The sequence below is a fragment of the Xiphias gladius genome, chromosome 23 (assembly GCF_016859285.1).
Source record: "Xiphias gladius isolate SHS-SW01 ecotype Sanya breed wild chromosome 23, ASM1685928v1, whole genome shotgun sequence".
Lineage (NCBI taxonomy): Eukaryota > Metazoa > Chordata > Actinopteri > Istiophoriformes > Xiphiidae > Xiphias > Xiphias gladius.
Window position 1 is genome coordinate 15,935,974 of NC_053422.1, and position 18,960 is coordinate 15,954,933.

Sequence of the window (18,960 nt, forward strand, 5' to 3'; positions counted from 1 at the left end):
ATACCTAAGATACTTAAGGCCAACTTTCAGCACAATGGATGGCGCAAAAGCTTTAGTGTTACAACGGTGGCAAAACACGTTTCTTGTGTCGATAAAATGAAAACCAAACTCAATTCCATCTAGCCTAGATATTAAAACACGATAAAAAAAAATAATAATAATAACCACAACGTGACCAAACTCGGCACGACCAGACTTCAGTGTCATGGACAGCGGTACAGGATACGTTATGCTGGTAACAGTACTGGAGTAAATGACCTGAATACATTTTACAATTTAAAGAGATGGAAAACGTTGAACATTGTAAAGATTTTGACCGAAACATATGACAATCACTGTATCACTTTCCCGAATAGCAAAAAAAAAGAAAAGTTTTCAAAACTAAACACCTGATTTAGGTGATTAGTTGTGTAGCCGTCCAAACCAAAGAGACTGTGGTCAATTTAATGCAAGTACATGGGAACCACCATATGCCTGGAAAGGTGGACAAGATACATCCAAATTTCTAAAACACACTAATGTGGCAAGTAACAAACTCAGTGATTTGTAGTAAATGTGTTAAAATACAAACCACAAGTTTGGTCCTTGAAATCCATCAATGAAATCCATAAAGCTGTAAAACGAAGCTTAATTTCTGATCTGAAAATCACTTCACTGTGACCAAAGGTGACTCAGTGTCAGCACCATGGACAGCTCTGTGAAATATGCCCCTATGTTGCCATATGTTTCCTCATAGAGTTGCCTCAACACATTGCTCAGAACAGACACTGAACTGAAACTCAAATTCATCCTTGAAAATCACCAAATTGTTACCGGTACCACAAAAACTACACTTCAGCACCTTGAACAGCGCTGAGACATAAACCATCAACAGCGCCATGAAAAATGGTGTCACACATTTTCTCCTTTTAACAGAGGCATAATGAGACGAACATTTATGAGAGTCAAATGAAAAACGGCATGAAACATTTCAAAAACATTAACTGTACGTACCAAATATTATTTTTTATGTGTTTCTAAAGGTAACCTTGTCTCTTAGGATGAAATTATCTTAATATAACCCACAGTAAATTATCTGTGAGTGCAAGAAAAATCTTAAATGGGAACTGAGACATGGTCTTACCTCTCCAGATGCTACTCTCCTGTCAGGAAGCACCAGTGTATTGGCATGGCTGCCAGGGACTATAGTAGATCCTATACTCATCCTGGGTCCAACTAACATGTACCGTTTGTCTCCAGATCTGTACTGGATGCTGTGACACAGAGTCCCGTCATAATTCGTCTCTTGCAGATATTTAGAAGTACAGTCTGTGGGTTTGGAGCACTGCATCGCAATCAGCACAACGATGCTGATGAGAAAAAGAGCCGAAACTGAGCCCAAAGTTATCATCAGGTAAAAAGTCACATTATTCTCCTCATCTGCTTTTGCCGAACTTTTAACGTCAGAAGCTGCAAAAGCCTCTTTGGGCTCCACAAGTTTGACCATCACAGTAGCCGTTGCTGAGAGTGAAACGTTCCCATTGTCTTTCACCAGTATGACCAGTCTATGCTCAGCCTCGTCTGTCTCTGTGAATGAGCGAAGTGTCCTGATCTGTCCCGTGTAGCGGTCCAGACCAAAGAGACTGTGGTCGGTAACTTCCTGCAGTGAAAACAGTAACCAGCCGTTATATCCTATATCGGCGTCGTAGGCTCTGACTTTAGTCACCAAGTGTCCTGCGTTCACGTTGCGGGGAATCTCCTCCACACCTTCAGCAGAACCGTTCGAGCTGACTGGATACAGGATGACTGGAGCGTTGTCGTTCTGGTCCAGAATGAACACGTGCACTGTGACGTTGCTGCTGAGTGACGGAGTTCCCGAGTCGGACGCGACCACGTGGAAGTGGAAAGTTTTCAGCGTCTCAAAGTCAAAACTTTTTAGCGCCGTAATGTCTCCGTTATCCGGATTCACATTCAGGAAAGACATAATGTCATTTTGATTCCCGTCTCTCATAATATGATAGGAAACAGCTGCATTGTCATTCAGATCACTGTCCGTTGCGCTTACAGAGAGTATCGACTTCCCAGCAACGTTATTTTCTGACAGGTAAAACTGTAATGGGTTTTGGGGGAATTGTGGACTGTTGTCATTTACATCTGATATCTGAATGTTAAGAGTTTTCAAAGCGGACAAGGGGGGTTCACCACAGTCGGTGGCTTTTATTGTTATTTCATAATGTGACACCTTCTCTCGATCCAAAAAATCCTTAGTAATAACTGAATATAAGTTCTCTTTGTGGGATGGCTGTAATTGAAAAGGCACATCTGAAGTGATGCTTGAAATTATTTTTCCATTGACTCCGGAGTCTTTATCCCGCACGCTAAGTAGGGAAATAACTGTACCAGGCTTTGAGTCTTCAGACACTGTATTTGACAGTGATGTGACTTCTATTTCCGGTGGGTTATCATTGACGTCTTTAATCTTTATAATGACCCTACATCTTCCTGTTAATGGAGGTTGCCCTTTATCAGATGCCTCAACGTCTAGTTTATAATTGTCGTTTTCTTCATAGTCCACTATTCCTTTCACTCTGATCGCTCCGGTTAATTTGTCCAACTCAAAAATGTCATGGACCTTTTTCTTAAGAGTTTTTCCAAGGCTGTATTCAATTTCCCCGTTGGTGCCTTCGTCGGGATCCGTGGCATTTATTTGAAATACTGACGTACCAAGTGGAACGTTTTCTTGTATTTCAATTTGGTAAATCTCCTGACTGAATATCGGACGGTTGTCATTACTATCGAGAACAATAATGGAAACATTTAGTGTTCCTGATCTTGGGGGTTTACCTCCATCAGCTGCTGTAACCAGTAGCGTGTGTTTGTTCTTTTGTTCTCTGTCTAACGACTTCTTGAGCACTAAAAATGGTATTTTATCTTCATCGCTTTGACTAATATCTATTTCAAAGTGATCGTTTGACGTTAACGTGTATGTACGAATAGAGTTCATTCCAGCATCAGGGTCACGAGCAGTGTGCAGCTGAAATCGCCTTCCCGGCAACGTCTGTTCCGCTATTTCAAACGTCTGTTCATCTTCAGGGAAACTGGGGGAGTGATCATTTACATCAGTAATTTCTATAACTACATGGTGTATTTCCAGAGGGTTTTCGACTATGATTTTCAGCTCCACTAAGCAGGCACCACTACCGTGACAGAGCTCCTCTCGGTCGATTTTCTGATGAACATACAGAGCCCCATTGTCCTGGTTTACCTCAAAAAATGTCTCCTTAGATTCAGACACAACACGGAACCCTCGGTCAATTAACGAGGCGATGTCCAGGCCAAGATCCTTGGCAGCATTTCCAACAACTGTTCCGTCTTTAACCTCCTCTGGAATAGAATATCTTATTTCTGCCAAAGCCTGTTTTCCGAAAAACTGAAGTAGAGCCAGGTTAAAACAAAACCAGGAAAATGTCATTGTTCGGGTTCTTCTTTTAGTCTCCATCAATATCCAGCAAAAATATTAATACACAAAAGCCCGTTACTGCAACAAATAATTATCTATATCCAACCCATGGTGTGTGGAATATTTACAAATAGCACAACACAATTCCATCGAAAGACGAGCTTGATTCAACTGCCTTCTCTGCTTCTTTGAGGGGGCAAACAAAAGCTTTGTGAGGGGAGGGACAAGGTACTCTAAGGTTTCCCAATGTAATCCTGACACCCAGAGGTCATAGGAGAGGTACTACGCTATATATTCTCCAAATTAAAAGAAAAAAAACTCAAACTACTGGTGCTCATATACAATCAAGATTTCAAAATTTATGTCCTTGACCAAGGTGTTCACGTTGTGTGACAAATACAATATCAGCCGGACGTTTCTAGTAAACTGTGGAGAGAAAGTGTTAGTTAAAACATCCTGCAGATAATGGACTTGCAAAAATGATGCTATTTAGTAAGTTTCTATATTTAATGTTGTTTGTACACCTCGTTCCACACTTACACAAACATCCAACTCGTTTCTGCACCATAGACACATATCCGAACCCTGCGTTTTGCTTTATCGAAAGTAGTCCAGCCTCATGCACATTACTCACCCAAAACAACGGACACACCAGCAACTTCCTGTATATTGTTTTGTAGGATATGGATGAATGTTTATAAAAATATCCCAGACAGTCGGCACAAACATACTTTTTTTTTTTTTTGGGGGGGGGGGTTCGTTCTTTCTTTTTTTTTAATTTCTCATGTGTTGATTTCTTTCGGAAGAGTACAGCCAGAACAAATCTGCACCGTGGACGGCGATCATAATTGGCCAAGGACTGTGGTCTTTAAAATGGAGGACAGAAGATATACTATTTTATCAATGTTTCTCTATTTTAAATGTTTGGGGTTCATCAGCTTACATAGTCTTGAAAGTGTTAAAAAACAAGTGCTAAGTGAAGCAGGGATAAGCAGATGAGCAGTTTGAATCTTTTCGACACAGCAAAGCAAAGGAACTCAGCCTTTTAGTACACTGACTTGTATACATCGCTTCCTATGGACAATGTTCGCTGAACACTGTATCTCTCAATGAGGTCAGACTGACGGGTAAAGGTCCAAATAATAAGCATTAAACTTGTATTCAGAAGTGTAATATGGTCGAGATTGTGTTGAGCTGTTTGGTACTGTTCTGTGAACGAAGGGCTTTAGAAAGATGATAAAAAAGAAAATATACTACTAATCACAAAGCAATAACAAAGCAAAATGCAAATGAACATGCTATGTATCACATTTTTTCAAGCTCTTACCTCTCCAGATGCTCCTCTCCTGTCAGGAAGCACTAGAGTATTGGCGTGGCTTCCTGGGACTATAGTAGATCCTATACTCATCCTGGGTCCAACTAACATGTACCGTTTGTCTCCAGATCTGTACTGGATGCTGTGACACAGAGTCCCGTCATAATTCGTCTCTTGCAGATATTTAGAAGTACAGTCTGTGGGTTTGGAGCACTGCATCGCAATCAGCACAATGATGCTGATGAGAAAAAGAGCCGAAACTGAGCCCAAAGTTATCATCAGGTAAAAAGTCACATTATTCTCCTCATCTGCTTTTGCCGAGCTTTTCACGTCAGAAGCTGCAAAAGCCTCTTTAGGCTCCACAAGTTTGACCATCACAGTAGCCGTTGCTGAGAGTGAAACGTTCCCATTGTCTTTCACCAGTATGACCAGTCTATGCTCAGCCTCGTCTGTCTCTGTGAATGAGCGAAGTGTCCTGATCTGTCCCGTGTAGCGGTCCAGACCAAAGAGACTGTGGTCGGTAACTTCCTGCAGTGAAAACAGTAACCAGCCGTTATATCCTATATCGGCGTCGTAGGCTCGGACTTTAGTCACCAAGTGTCCTGCGTTCACGTTGCGGGGAATCTCCTCCACACCTTCAGCAGAACCGTTCGAGCTGACTGGATACAGGATGACTGGAGCGTTGTCGTTCTGATCCAGAATGAACACGTGCACTGTGACGTTGCTGCTGAGTGACGGAGTTCCCGAGTCTGACGCGACCACGTGGAAGTGGAAAGTTTTCAGCGTCTCAAAGTCAAAACTTTTTAGCGCGGTGATGTGTCCGTTATCCGGATTGATATTTAAAAATGCTGCAGTTTTAACTTGACTGCCTTCCTCTCTAACGATGTGATAAGTTAAAGCCGCGTTTTCATTCAGATCTTTATCCGAAGCGGTAACAGAAAATATTGTGTTACCTGGCACGTTATTTTCTATCAGGTAAAGTTCAATTGGATTTTGCAAAAATTCTGGGTTGTTGTCATTCACGTCAGATACATCAATACTCAGAGTTCTGAATGTAGATAGAGGAGGCTGACCACAGTCTGTAGCTGTTATTTCGATGTCATAATGCGAAACCGATTCTCGATCCAAGCGATTTTTCAACACTAACGAGTACATGTTTTCTTGAAATGACGGTTTTAATTCGAATGGCACATCATCGGAAAGACTGCATATTACTTTACCATTCAGTCCGGCGTCTTTGTCTGTAATACTAATAAGAGAAACCACAGTCCCAGGCTTTGAGTCTTCGGATACCGTCTTTGACAGGGATGTCACCTCTATTTCAGGCTTGTTGTCATTTTCGTCGATCACTCTGATGATCACCCTGCAATCGGTGCTCATTGGAGGTTGTCCTTTGTCAGTGGCATGGACGTTTAACTTATAAACATCAACCTTCTCGAAGTCAATTTCCCCTTTTACTCGAATTACACCGGTGTCTTTATCTAACGTAAACATGTCATATATTTTCCGGTCAATTTGACCACCAAAAAAGTATTCAATATCTCCATTTGCACCCTCATCCATGTCAGTTGCCATCACCTTAATTACACTTGTGTCAGCATTGATATTTTCAGGTATTGTTACTGAATATACTTCTTCGCTAAATACAGGATGATTATCATTTGAATCGAGGACTATGACTGTGACATTAAGAGTCCCTGATCTTGGCGGATTGCCACCGTCAACTGCTGTCAGAATCAGTTTCTGCTCATGGTGCTTTTCCCGATCTAGGGACCTTTGCAGAACTAAGAATGGTATTTTGTCCTCTCCCGTCTCTCGATTTTGTATGGCAAAATATTCGTTTTGACTTAATTTATACACACGTACTGTATTGATGCCAACATCTGGATCGTGCGCAGTTGGTAACTGGAAGCGTTTGCCTGGCATTGTAGACTCAGCTATTTCTAATATTTTTTCTTTTTCCTGAAAACTGGGTGAGTTATCATTTACATCAGTGATTTCTACTCCCACATAATGTATTTCCATGGGGTTCTCAGCTACCATTTTCAGGTTTATTAAACACGGCGAGGCGCTTTCACATAGCTCCTCTCGGTCGATGCTTTTATGCACATGCAACACGCCATTGTTCTGATTTATGTCAAATTGGGCATCTTCAGTTCCAGAGACAATACGAAACCGTCTTTCCACCAACGAGCTGATGTCCAACCCTAGGTCCTTGGCGACATTTCCAACAGCAGATCCCACTTTTACTTCCTCTGGAATGGAATATTTTATCTGAGCTGAAACTCGCTCCACGCAGCTGAGTACCAAAGAAAGACAGAAGGCTACCCACCAGCAGTGTCTTCCTCGCCTTTGTCCTCCGGCTCCCATCCTTTCAGTTTAGATTATTATTTTAATATCCACGTATTGGTCCTTAAGACCAAGGAAGCTGCCTAAGCCACAAAATATACAGTGGAAATGTGTCCCATATTTTCAACTTATCTATGTACGAATGCCACAGCGGCAACACTCGTTTGTGTTGAGGGTATACCGTCTCCTGTCTGTCGACCAGAACAAAACCTCTCTGGAAGGGGCAGGGCCAACACTATGACCCAACAGTCGATGCTGATATGACACTGACACCATGTGGACAGAACACATTATCACCTACCCTCAAAGCAAACCGCGACATAAAGGAAGATACCAATGTGTCGTAGAATTGTAGCAAATTGTAGTTCCTTAACTACAAATAATTAATATTTTTCTGGCCATGCTTGAATGTAGGTTACACACAATTATCTCTGAATGTTATATTTTTTCTACTAATCCAGGTAGCTAGTTTCCCTTCATTTATGTATAGTGTGACATCCAATTCAAAGATTCTGATAATTGCTTACATTGTGTAATCATCACGGTAAACACAATGTCTGTTTACATTTCATTGCCACGAAACAATTAGATACATGGACAAAAACATTATGGCAAAGTGTGTACTGAAGTTCATTAGCTAAAAATGTACTTTCCCAACAATGTATCCAGACTGGACGGGGTAATGGATATTACTTACGCAAGTTTAAAAGTGTCCTAATGGGCTTTTGTAATGCAAGTACATGGGAAGGTGGACAAGACACATCCAGATTTCTAAAAAACGGTAGTTTGGAAAGTAACAAAACTGAGTGATTTGTAGTAATGTGTTAAAATACAAACCACAAGTTTGGTCCTTGAAATCCATCAATGAAATACATACAGCTGTAAAACGAAGCTTACTTTCTGATTTGAAAATCACTTCACTTTGACCAAAGGTGACTCAGTGTCAGCACCATGGACAGCTCTGTGAAATATGCCCCTATGTTGCCATATGTTTCCTCATAGAGTTGCCTCAACACATTGCTCAGAACAGACACTGAACTGAAACTCAAATTAATACTTGAGAATCACAAAATTGTTACCGGTACCACCAAAACTACACTTCAGCACCTTGAACAGCGCTGAGACATAAACCATCAACAGCGCCTTGAAAAATTGTATCACGCATTTTCTTCTTTTAACAGAGGCATAAGGGACATTTATGAGACTTAAATGAAAACGGCATGAAACATTTCAAAACTTTCATTGTACGTAGATCGAAATAATAGGTTTATATGTTACCAGAAGTAATCTTATAGGTCAGAAAGAAATGATCTTAATGTAAACCACAGTAAATTATCTGCGAGTGCATGAAAAATATCTTGAAATTAAAATCGAAACATGGTCTTACCTCTCCAGATGCTCTCCTTCTGTCAGGAAGCACCAGTGTATTGGCATGGCTGCCAGGGACTATAGTAGATCCTATACTCATCCTGGGTCCAACTAACATGTACCGTTTGTCTCCAGATCTGTACTGGATGCTGTGACACAGAGTCCCGTCATAATTCGTCTCTTGCAGATATTTAGAAGTACAGTCTGTGGGTTTGGAGCACTGCATCGCAATCAGCACAATGATGCTGATGAGAAAAAGAGCCGAAACTGAGCCCAAAGTTATCATCAGGTAAAAAGTCACATTATTCTCCTCATCTGCTTTTGCCGAACTTTTCACGTCAGAAGCTGCAAAAGCCTCTTTGGGCTCCACAAGTTTGACCATCACAGTAGCCGTTGCTGAGAGTGAAACGTTCCCATTGTCTTTCACCAGTATGACCAGTCTATGCTCAGCCTCGTCTGTCTCTGTGAATGAGCGAAGTGTCCTGATCTGTCCCGTGTAGCGGTCCAGACCAAAGAGACTGTGGTCGGTAACTTCCTGCAGTGAAAACAGTAACCAGCCGTTATATCCTATATCGGCGTCGTAGGCTCGGACTTTAGTCACCAAGTGTCCTGCGTTCACGTTGCGGGGAATCTCCTCCACACCTTCAGCAGAACCGTTCGAGCTGACTGGATACAGGATGACTGGAGCGTTGTCGTTCTGATCCAGAATGAACACGTGCACTGTGACGTTGCTGCTGAGTGACGGAGTTCCCGAGTCTGACGCGACCACGTGGAAGTGGAAAGTTTTCAGCGTCTCAAAGTCAAAACTTTTTAGCGCGGTGATGTGTCCGTTATCCGGATTGATATTTAAAAATGCTGCAGTTTTAACTTGACTGCCTTCCTCTCTAACGATGTGATAAGTTAAAGCCGCGTTTTCATTCAGATCTTTATCCGAAGCGGTAACAGAAAATATTGTGTTACCTGGCACGTTATTTTCTATCAGGTAAAGTTCAATTGGATTTTGCAAAAATTCTGGGTTGTTGTCATTCACGTCAGATACATCAATACTCAGAGTTCTGAATGTAGATAGAGGAGGCTGACCACAGTCTGTAGCTGTTATTTCGATGTCATAATGCGAAACCGATTCTCGATCCAAGCGATTTTTCAACACTAACGAATACATATTTTCTTGAATTGACGGTTTTAATTCGAATGGCACATCATCGGAAAGACTGCATATCACTTTACCATTCAGTCCGGCGTCTTTGTCTGTAATACTAATAAGAGAAACCACGGTCCCAGGCTTTGAGTCTTCGGATACCGTCTTTGACAGGGATGTCACCTCTATTTCAGGCTTGTTGTCATTTTCGTCGATCACTCTGATGATCACCCTGCAATCGGTGCTCATTGGAGGTTGTCCTTTGTCAGTTGCATGGACGTCTAACTTATAAACATCAACCTTCTCGAAGTCAATTTCCCCTTTTACTCGAATTACACCGGTGTCTTTATCTAACGTAAACATGTCATATATTTTTGGGTCAAGTTCGCCACCGAAGAAGTATTCAATATCTCCATTTGCACCCTCATCCATGTCAGTTGCCATCACCTTAATTACACTTGTGTCAGCATTGATATTTTCAGGTATTGTTACTGAATATACTTCTTCGCTAAATACAGGATGATTATCATTTGAATCGAGGACTATGACTGTGACATTAAGAGTCCCTGATCTTGGCGGATTGCCACCGTCAACTGCTGTCAGAATCAGTTTCTGCTCATGGTACTTTTCCCGATCTAGGGACCTTTGCAGAACTAAGAATGGTATTTTGTCCTCTCCTCTCTCTCGAATCTGTACGCTAAAATATTCATTATGGTTTAATTTATACACACGTACCGTATTGACGCCAACATCTGGATCTCGAGCAGTTGGTAACTGGAAGCGTTTGCCTGGCATTGTAGACTCAGATATTTCTAATATTTTTTCTTTTTCCTGAAAACTGGGTGAGTTATCATTTACATCAGTGATTTCTACTCCCACATAATGTATTTCCATGGGGTTCTCAGCTACCATTTTCAGGTTTATTAAACACGGCGAGGCGCTTTCACAGAGCTCCTCTCGGTCGATGCTTTTATGCACATGCAACACGCCATTGTTCTGATTTATGTCAAATTGGGCATCTTCAGTTCCAGAGACAATACGAAACCGTCTTTCCACCAACGAGCTGATGTCCAACCCTAGGTCCTTGGCGACATTTCCAACAGCAGATCCCACTTTTACTTCCTCTGGAATGGAATATTTTATCTGAGCTGAAACTCGCTCCACGCAGCTGAGTACCAAAGAAAGACAGAAGGCTACCCACCAGTAGTGTCTTCCTCGCCTTTGTCCTCCGGCTCCCATCCTTTCAGTTTAGATTATTATTTTAATATCCACGTATTGGTCCTTAAGACCAAGGAAGCTGCCTAAGCCACAAAATATACAGTGGAAATGTGTCCCATATTTTCAACTTTAACTATGTACGAATGCCACAGCGGCAACACTCGTTTGTGTTGAGGGTATACCGTCTCCTGTCTGTCGACCAGAACAAAACCTCTCTGGAAGGGGCAGGGCCAACACTATGACCCAACAGTCGATGCTGATATGACACTGACACCATGTGGACAGAACACATTATCACCTACCCTCAAAGCAAACCGCGACATAAAGGAAGATACCAATGTGTCGTAGAATTGTAGCAAATTGTAGTTCCTTAACTACAAATAATTAATGTTTTTCTGCCCATGCTTGAATGTAGGTTACACACAATTATCTCTGAATGTTATATTTTTTCTACTAATCCAGGTAGCTAGTTTCCCTTCATTTATGTATAGTGTGACATCCAATTCAAAGATTCTGATAATTGCTTACATTGTGTAATCATCACGGTAAACACGATGTCCACAATAATGTTTTTGTCTTCTTTACATTATTGCTTCGTTTCAGTGCCGTATAAACAGAGTTTGTACTGAATATCCTTAATAAAAATGTTAATTTGGCAAAACTTATCCAGACTGGATGCGGTGTAAAGGACATTACTCAAGCAAGTCTGAAAGGTGTGCTAATGGGCTTCGATAATGCAAGTACACTGGAACCACTGGGTCCTGGAAAGGTGGACAAGATACATCCAGATTTCTAAAACATGGTAGTGTCGAAAGTAACAAACTCAGTGATTTGTAGTAAATGTGTTAAAATACAAACCACAAGTTTGGTCCTTGAAATCCATCAATGAAATACATAAAGCTGTAAAACGAAGCTTACTTTCTGATTTGAAAATCACTTCACTTTGACCAAAGGTGACTCAGTGTCAGCACCATGGACAGCTCTGTGAAATATGCCCCTATGTTGCCATATGTTTCCTCATAGAGTTGCCTCAAAACATTGCTCAGAACAGACACTGAACTGAAACTCAAATTCATCCTTGAAAATCACCAAATTGTTACCGGTACCACAAAAACTACACTTCAGCACCTTGAACAGCGCTGAGACATAAACCATCAACAGCGCCTTGAAAAATTGTATCACGCATTTTCTTCTTTTAACAGAGGCATAAGGGACATTTATGAGACTTAAATGAAAACGGCATGAAACATTTCAAAACTTTCATTATACGTAGATCGAAATAATAGGTTTATATGTTACCAGAAGTAATCTTATAGGTCAGAAAGAAATGATCTTAATGTAAACCACAGTAAATTATCTGCGAGTGCATGAAAAATATCTTGAAATTAAAATCGAAACATGGTCTTACCTCTCCAGATGCTCTCCTTCTGTCAGGAAGCACCAGTGTATTGGCATGGCTTCCTGGGACTATAGTAGATCCTATACTCATCCTGGGTCCAACTAACATGTACCGTTTGTCTCCAGATCTGTACTGGATGCTGTGACACAGAGTCCCGTCATAATTCGTCTCTTGCAGATATTTAGAAGTACAGTCTGTGGGTTTGGAGCACTGCATCGCAATCAGCACAATGATGCTGATGAGAAAAAGAGCCGAAACTGAGCCCAAAGTTATCATCAGGTAAAAAGTCACATTATTCTCCTCATCTGCTTTTGCCGAACTTTTAACGTCAGAAGCTGCAAAAGCCTCTTTGGGCTCCACAAGTTTGACCATCACAGTAGCTGTTGCTGAGAGTGAAACGTTCCCATTGTCTTTCACCAGTATGACCAGTCTATGCTCAGCCTCGTCTGTCTCTGTGAATGAGCGAAGTGTCCTGATCTGTCCCGTGTAGCGGTCCAGACCAAAGAGACTGTGGTCGGTAACTTCCTGCAGTGAAAACAGTAACCAGCCGTTATATCCTATATCGGCGTCGTAGGCTCGGACTTTAGTCACCAAGTGTCCTGCGTTCACGTTGCGGGGAATCTCCTCCACACCTTCAGCAGAACCGTTCGAGCTGACTGGATACAGGATGACTGGAGCGTTGTCGTTCTGATCCAGAATGAACACGTGCACTGTGACGTTGCTGCTGAGTGACGGAGTTCCCGAGTCTGACGCGACCACGTGGAAGTGGAAAGTTTTCAGCGTCTCAAAGTCAAAACTTTTTAGCGCGGTGATGTGTCCGTTATCCGGATTTACATTCAGGAAAGATGCCATATCACCCTGCAGCCCATCATCTCTCACAATGTGATATGTTATTGCTGCATTTTCATTCAGATCATTATCAGCAGCAGTTACAGAAAATATTGATACGCCCGGGGCATTGTTTTCTATCAAATAAATTTCAAATGGATTCTGACTAAATACTGGCCTGTTATCATTTACATCTGACACTTGAACACGCAAGGTTTTTGCAGAGGAAAGTGGAGGTTCACCACAGTCAGTAGCTGTTATTGTAATATCATAATGGGACACATTTTCTCGGTCTAAACGCCCTTTTGTGACAAGAGAGTACATGTTTTCCTCAATGGATGGCGTCAAATCAAACGGAACATTATCCGAGATTTTACAAATAACTTTGCCATTAACACCCGAATCTCTGTCCGTAACACTAATGAGAGAGATAACAGTGCCGGGCTTTGAATCCTCGGGGACAACATTTGACAATGATGTTACTTCAATATCTGGCTTATTATCGTTCACATCCTTAATTTTAATCACAACTCTACTTTCAGCTGTCCAGGGTAGCTGACCCTTATCTGAAGCCTGGAGGTCCAGTCTGTAAATCTCCGTGTCCTCGAAGTCCACTTTTCCTTTCACTCGAATGTCACCAGTGATACTGTCTAATTCAAAGGTGTCATGCACTTTTTTGTTTTGCGTTTTTCCGAAGGAGTATTCAATTTCGCTGTTCAAACCTTCATCTAAATCTGTAGCGTTCAGTTGTATTACAAGCGTTCCTATCGGGGCATTTTCATCCAATGACACACTATATGTATCTTTGCTGAACACGGGGCGATTATCATTTGCATCTAGCACGGTGATAGTTAAATTAAGCCTCCCGGATCTCGACGGACTGCCCCCATCAAGAGCCGTCAATACTAAACGATGTTCTGCCTTTTGCTCCCTGTCCATCGGCTTTTTCAGCACTAAAAACGGTATCTTGTCCCCCTCGCTGTCTCTCACTTCTATATCAAAAAAATCATTTGGGTTCAGCTTGTATAAACGAACCGACTGTGTACCGACATCGGGGTCTCTAGCGGCATGAATTTGGAAACGAGTACCTGGAGGAGTGTGCTCTGCTATTTCGAGTCGCTGCTCGCTTTCCGGAAAAGTCGGTGAATGGTCATTAACGTCTGTTATTTCAACGCCAACGTAATGTATTTCCAGTGGGCTTTCGACAACAATTTTCAGGTTTATCAAACAAACCTTTGTTCCTTCGCAGAGCTCTTCGCGGTCGATACTTTTCCCAACATACAGCACCCCATTGTTCTGATTTAACTGAAACAGAGCATGATTTGGACCCGAAACAATACGAAACCGCCTGTCTGTCAAAGTGCTAGTTTCAAGTCCTAAATCCTTGGCAACACTCCCAACAGGGGATCCCACTGGCACTTCTTCTGCAATAGAGTATCTTAACTGAGCCAAAATCTGCTCCCCAAAGCACAGCAACAAAATCCCGGCAACCCACCAGCAGTTCGCTCGGCGCCTTTGTCCTTGTTCTCCCATTGTGAACCAAAAGAAAAAAAAAAAGGCTGCCCTCCTTGAAGTAAATACAGTGATCCAGTTGCTCATCGAATCAGTCTAATTAGATCCATCTCACCAGTCTAGAAAAAAGAAGCCTTCACAGGTCAGTATTAACCGCTATTCATTTTACTTGATACATAGCCTAGGATGTGTACGTCGTAAGCATACCAGCTCCATCAGAGATGATCCAAGGATGGGCAGGGCCTCTGCAGAATGAGCAGCACAACCATTATCTAGGCCACACTGGCACCATGTGGCCACCGGGCTACAATACGATACGGAATCACACTTAAAAAAGGGGACAGGCGATGAGCCTGTTAAAATTTCCCGCAAATTCTCACTCTGTGACGGAAGCTTAGGTCTGCCTCTGCCAGCAAGTCACCTACATGTTTTGTATATTTCCCAGCAGCCTCCAATTAGGGTGAGAAAGACGTCGGGCCAATTGACAACTAATGGGACAAACGATAACAACTGAATTTAAATGCATTGTTTATGTGTATTGTTAAATGACATGTAACCTCGTGAACTTCAAATTATGTCGGAGTATTGTAATGTAGGCAGGATAGAACAGGAAACACATACTGTAACTCTGCTCCACAACTCTATTTTGTAAAATACACTATGTATTCGTTTTGACTAATAATAAATACGTGGCTTAAAGATACTAACTGAATGGGGGAAAACAGACTTAATTCGGAACAACAGGTCAAGTGAACATTCACTTAGGTCTACCTGTCATTAGTTGAATTGCCAAGGGGGGGAATGGGCACACGATTTCAGCACCAAGGACAGCGCAATTTCACATCAACTGAGTCAAAAGAGCACAGAAAAAACGAAAGTAAAATTAAAAAAAAAATCTACTTCTACAATCGTATGAACAACTATTCAGTAATAGCGTGTCAAAGCATGAGGTCATGTAAGTAAGAAAAAAAACATTTACCTCTCCAGATGCGCCTCTCCTGTCAGGAAGCACTAGAGTATTGGCGTGGCTTCCTGGGACTATAGTAGATCCTATACTCATCCTGGGTCCAACTAACATGTACCGTTTGTCTCCAGATCTGTACTGGATGCTGTGACACAGAGTCCCGTCATAATTCGTCTCTTGCAGATATTTAGAAGTACAGTCTGTGGGTTTGGAGCACTGCATCGCAATCAGCACAACGATGCTGATGAGAAAAAGAGCCGAAACTGAGCCCAAAGTTATCATCAGGTAAAAAGTCACATTATTCTCCTCATCTGCTTTTGCCGAACTTTTCACGTCAGAAGCTGCAAAAGCCTCTTTGGGCTCCACAAGTTTGACCATCACAGTAGCCGTTGCTGAGAGTGAAACGTTCCCATTGTCTTTCACCAGTATGACCAGTCTATGCTCAGCCTCGTCTGTCTCTGTGAATGAGCGAAGTGTCCTGATCTGTCCCGTGTAGCGGTCCAGACCAAAGAGACTGTGGTCGGTAACTTCCTGCAGTGAAAACAGTAACCAGCCGTTATATCCTATATCGGCGTCGTAGGCTCGGACTTTAGTCACCAAGTGTCCTGCGTTCACGTTGCGGGGAATCTCCTCCACACCTTCAGCAGAACCGTTCGAGCTGACTGGATACAGGATGACTGGAGCGTTGTCGTTCTGATCCAGAATGAACACGTGCACTGTGACGTTGCTGCTGAGTGACGGAGTTCCCGAGTCGGACGCGACCACGTGGAAGTGGAAAGTTTTCAGCGACTCAAAGTCAAAACTTTTTAGCGCTGAAATAGTGCCATTGGCTTCGTTTATATGTAGAAAGGAGGTTACAGTGGGCCCGGGACTCTTTCTGTCGAGTGAATATGTGACTGCCGCATTTTCACCTCCATCAACATCAGTCGCGCTCACTGAAAAAATTGACATTCCAGCCTTGTTATTTTCAGGCACATAAAAAGTATAAAGGCTTTCAGTGAACAAAGGACTGTTATCATTAACATCTATCACATCTACCTGTATCACCTTCGTAGATGAAAGGGAGGGGCTCCCTAAATCTTTAGCCTTTATTGTAATGTCATACATATGTATGGTTTCCTTATCCAAGTAGTCCTTGGTGACCAAAGAGTATGACTGCCCATCAGGAGATGGCTTTAAGTCAAAAGGTAAATGGCCGGGCACGCTGCAGATCACCTGTCCATTCACACCTGAGTCAAGGTCCGTCACACCCATCAACGCCACCACCGTGCCAGGAGGTGCATCCTCTGGAATGCGACTTGAAAGGGATGTGATCTCTATTTCGGGTCGGTTATCATTCACGTCTTCCACTCTAACAACCACGTTGCAGTGTGTGGAGAGAGACACGGTCCCTTTGTCTGCAGCCAGTACTTTAATCTCATAGACTTGCTTTTCCTCGTAGTCAAGGCCCTCTTTCACGGTTAGTTTGCCGGTTCTGCTATCCAAATCAAACGGGTCAGGCGAGAGTCCTCTAAGTTTACTCCTTAAAGAATATTCCACCTCACCGTTCAGCCCCTCATCCGAGTCAGATGCATTTACTGTCAGCAGAAATGTCCCCGCAGGTGCGTTTTCCTTTATGGTTACGGTGTATTTCTGTTTCTCGCACACTGGCGAGTTGTCATTTACATCAGACACAATAACAGTGATATTGATTGTACCAGATTTGGATGGTTTTCCTCCATCTGTAGCTGTTAATAGTAACCCGTGTTGAGCATTCTGTTCTCTATCCAAAGGTCGATGTAATATCAGGAATGGAACTTTCCCATCCTCCCCAAATTCCTCCGTTTCCAGGCGAAAGTACTCGTTGTGGTTTAGCTTATATGACTGTAAGGAATTCAATCCAACATCCAGGTCGTGGGCTCCTTCCATTTGAAATCGAGATCCAACTACGGCGGACTCCAGCACCTCTAATGTGTAGTTTTCTTCTGGAAATTTCGGCGAATTGTCGTTTACATCGAGTATTTCAATTATCACTTGATGCATCTCGAGAGGATTCTCTACAACTGCTTTCAGATTTGTGATGCAGGGAACAGTTTTTGCACACAGCTCCTCTCTGTCTACTCTCTGGTTCACTAACAAAACTCCATCTCTGGGATTTACCTTAAACAGATCCTGCTTTGTTCCTGACACAACACGAAGATTTCTCTCCCGCAGTCTTCCAGGATCTAACCCGAGATCCTTGGCCACATTTCCAACTGCCGTGCCCGATTTTAATTCTTCCTGAATGGAATACCGTATTTGTGCAGAGATTCCTTCCAGTTTAGTCACGATCAGCAGTGCTAGACAAAAGAAAATCCACGCATCCAACCATTGTCCTTTGGTGTCCGTTATCGCCATTGTTTGGCAAAAAAAAGCCTTTTAATCAACGGTCTTAAAACCGTCAACAAAATTCATAAGGGATTTTCAGTTTCTTCGTGGGGATAATAAACAATAAAGGTCTGCCGGAACCATCATTAAATCAGAAGGATGAAGGCTGAATGGTCCGATCTTTCAACCCCTCTCTGAGTTGCTACCGAATGCACACGTAAAAAAAAAAAAAAGATGCCCCCCTTACACACACACACACACACACACACACACACACACACACACACACACACACACACACACACACACACACACACACACACACACACACACAGCCACTGTGGTTATATATAGTGTAACAGCACCACCTATTGTCACTGCAGCTATGCTACGGTGGCGAGGAAACGCGTCCTTCCAGTTTAGCCTGTGTGAATTCGCTGGAAAACATCCCACGTCCGGATTTCGGCAGTAGAGGCTTTAGGCAGAAGTTATAATCACACCAGCTATGAAAAGGGTCTTAAGGGCGGATCCTGGAAAGCACAATGAATATTTCAAAATAGAGAGTGGTGCTTCTGTCCCGCAAATAGCTAGTAAATATTAGTCATCAAAATGACTGTTTGCTAAAACGGTCGACCTTGAATGTTGTCACAGTGGATGTGAAACGCGACCGCCCATTATCTATTAAGAAAGTAAATAACAGTTTTATTTTTTCTACAGACAATTTAGAAAGTATTGGCAACTAAGTGTGTCGAGATGTAACAGAAGCTGGATGCACGGAAATTTGCTCACCTGCAAAAACAACAAGAGTAAGAATGAATTTCAAAGTTTCCTGGAAAGAGCGATGCAGTTTAATACTAATTATTGCGAAAAGTTCATTTCTCTGCATGAAAGGTTAAATCCAAACACGGATAAATGTTCATTTATTAATTAATTCAGCATTGGAAATTGTATTCGCCATATAACCTGAATTGTGTGCTTTCTCTCGACATATTTCACCGTTTTGTGACCCTGCTGAACGGCTGTGCATTGCAATTGTGCAAGTAACAGTAATGAACGCATTGAACGTGTATCATCTGAACACTGG

At 42.3% G+C, this 18,960-nt stretch overlaps 5 protein-coding genes across 5 annotated transcripts; all 5 read right to left on the reverse strand.

The window, feature by feature from the left end:
• Positions 1–1,051: 1,051 nt before the first annotated feature.
• Positions 1,052–4,507, reverse strand: LOC120785716 (protocadherin alpha-3-like). Its single transcript, XM_040120591.1, has 3 exons — positions 4,498–4,507; positions 3,485–3,517; positions 1,052–3,396 (listed from the first exon to the last, which is right to left on the reverse strand). Exons 1-3 carry the CDS (start codon positions 4,505–4,507, stop codon positions 1,052–1,054), a joined length of 2,388 nt encoding a protein of 795 aa, XP_039976525.1.
• A 247-nt stretch (positions 4,508–4,754) lies between these two features.
• Positions 4,755–7,124, reverse strand: LOC120785792 (protocadherin alpha-8-like). Its single transcript, XM_040120728.1, has one exon. It carries the CDS (start codon positions 7,122–7,124, stop codon positions 4,755–4,757), a length of 2,370 nt encoding a protein of 789 aa, XP_039976662.1.
• Positions 7,125–8,415: 1,291 nt separating this feature from the next.
• On the reverse strand, positions 8,416–10,848 carry LOC120785718 (protocadherin alpha-8-like). Its single transcript, XM_040120592.1, has one exon. It carries the CDS (start codon positions 10,846–10,848, stop codon positions 8,416–8,418), a length of 2,433 nt encoding a protein of 810 aa, XP_039976526.1.
• A 1,312-nt stretch (positions 10,849–12,160) lies between these two features.
• On the reverse strand, positions 12,161–14,587 carry LOC120785719 (protocadherin beta-15-like). Its single transcript, XM_040120593.1, has one exon. The coding sequence runs from the start codon at positions 14,585–14,587 to the stop codon at positions 12,161–12,163; it is 2,427 nt and encodes an 808-aa protein (XP_039976527.1).
• A 251-nt stretch (positions 14,588–14,838) lies between these two features.
• On the reverse strand, positions 14,839–17,906 carry LOC120785720 (protocadherin beta-15-like). Its single transcript, XM_040120594.1, has 2 exons — positions 15,473–17,906; positions 14,839–14,870 (listed from the first exon to the last, which is right to left on the reverse strand). The coding sequence occupies exons 1-2, from the start codon at positions 17,904–17,906 to the stop codon at positions 14,839–14,841; spliced, it is 2,466 nt and encodes an 821-aa protein (XP_039976528.1).
• Positions 17,907–18,960: the final 1,054 nt, after the last annotated feature.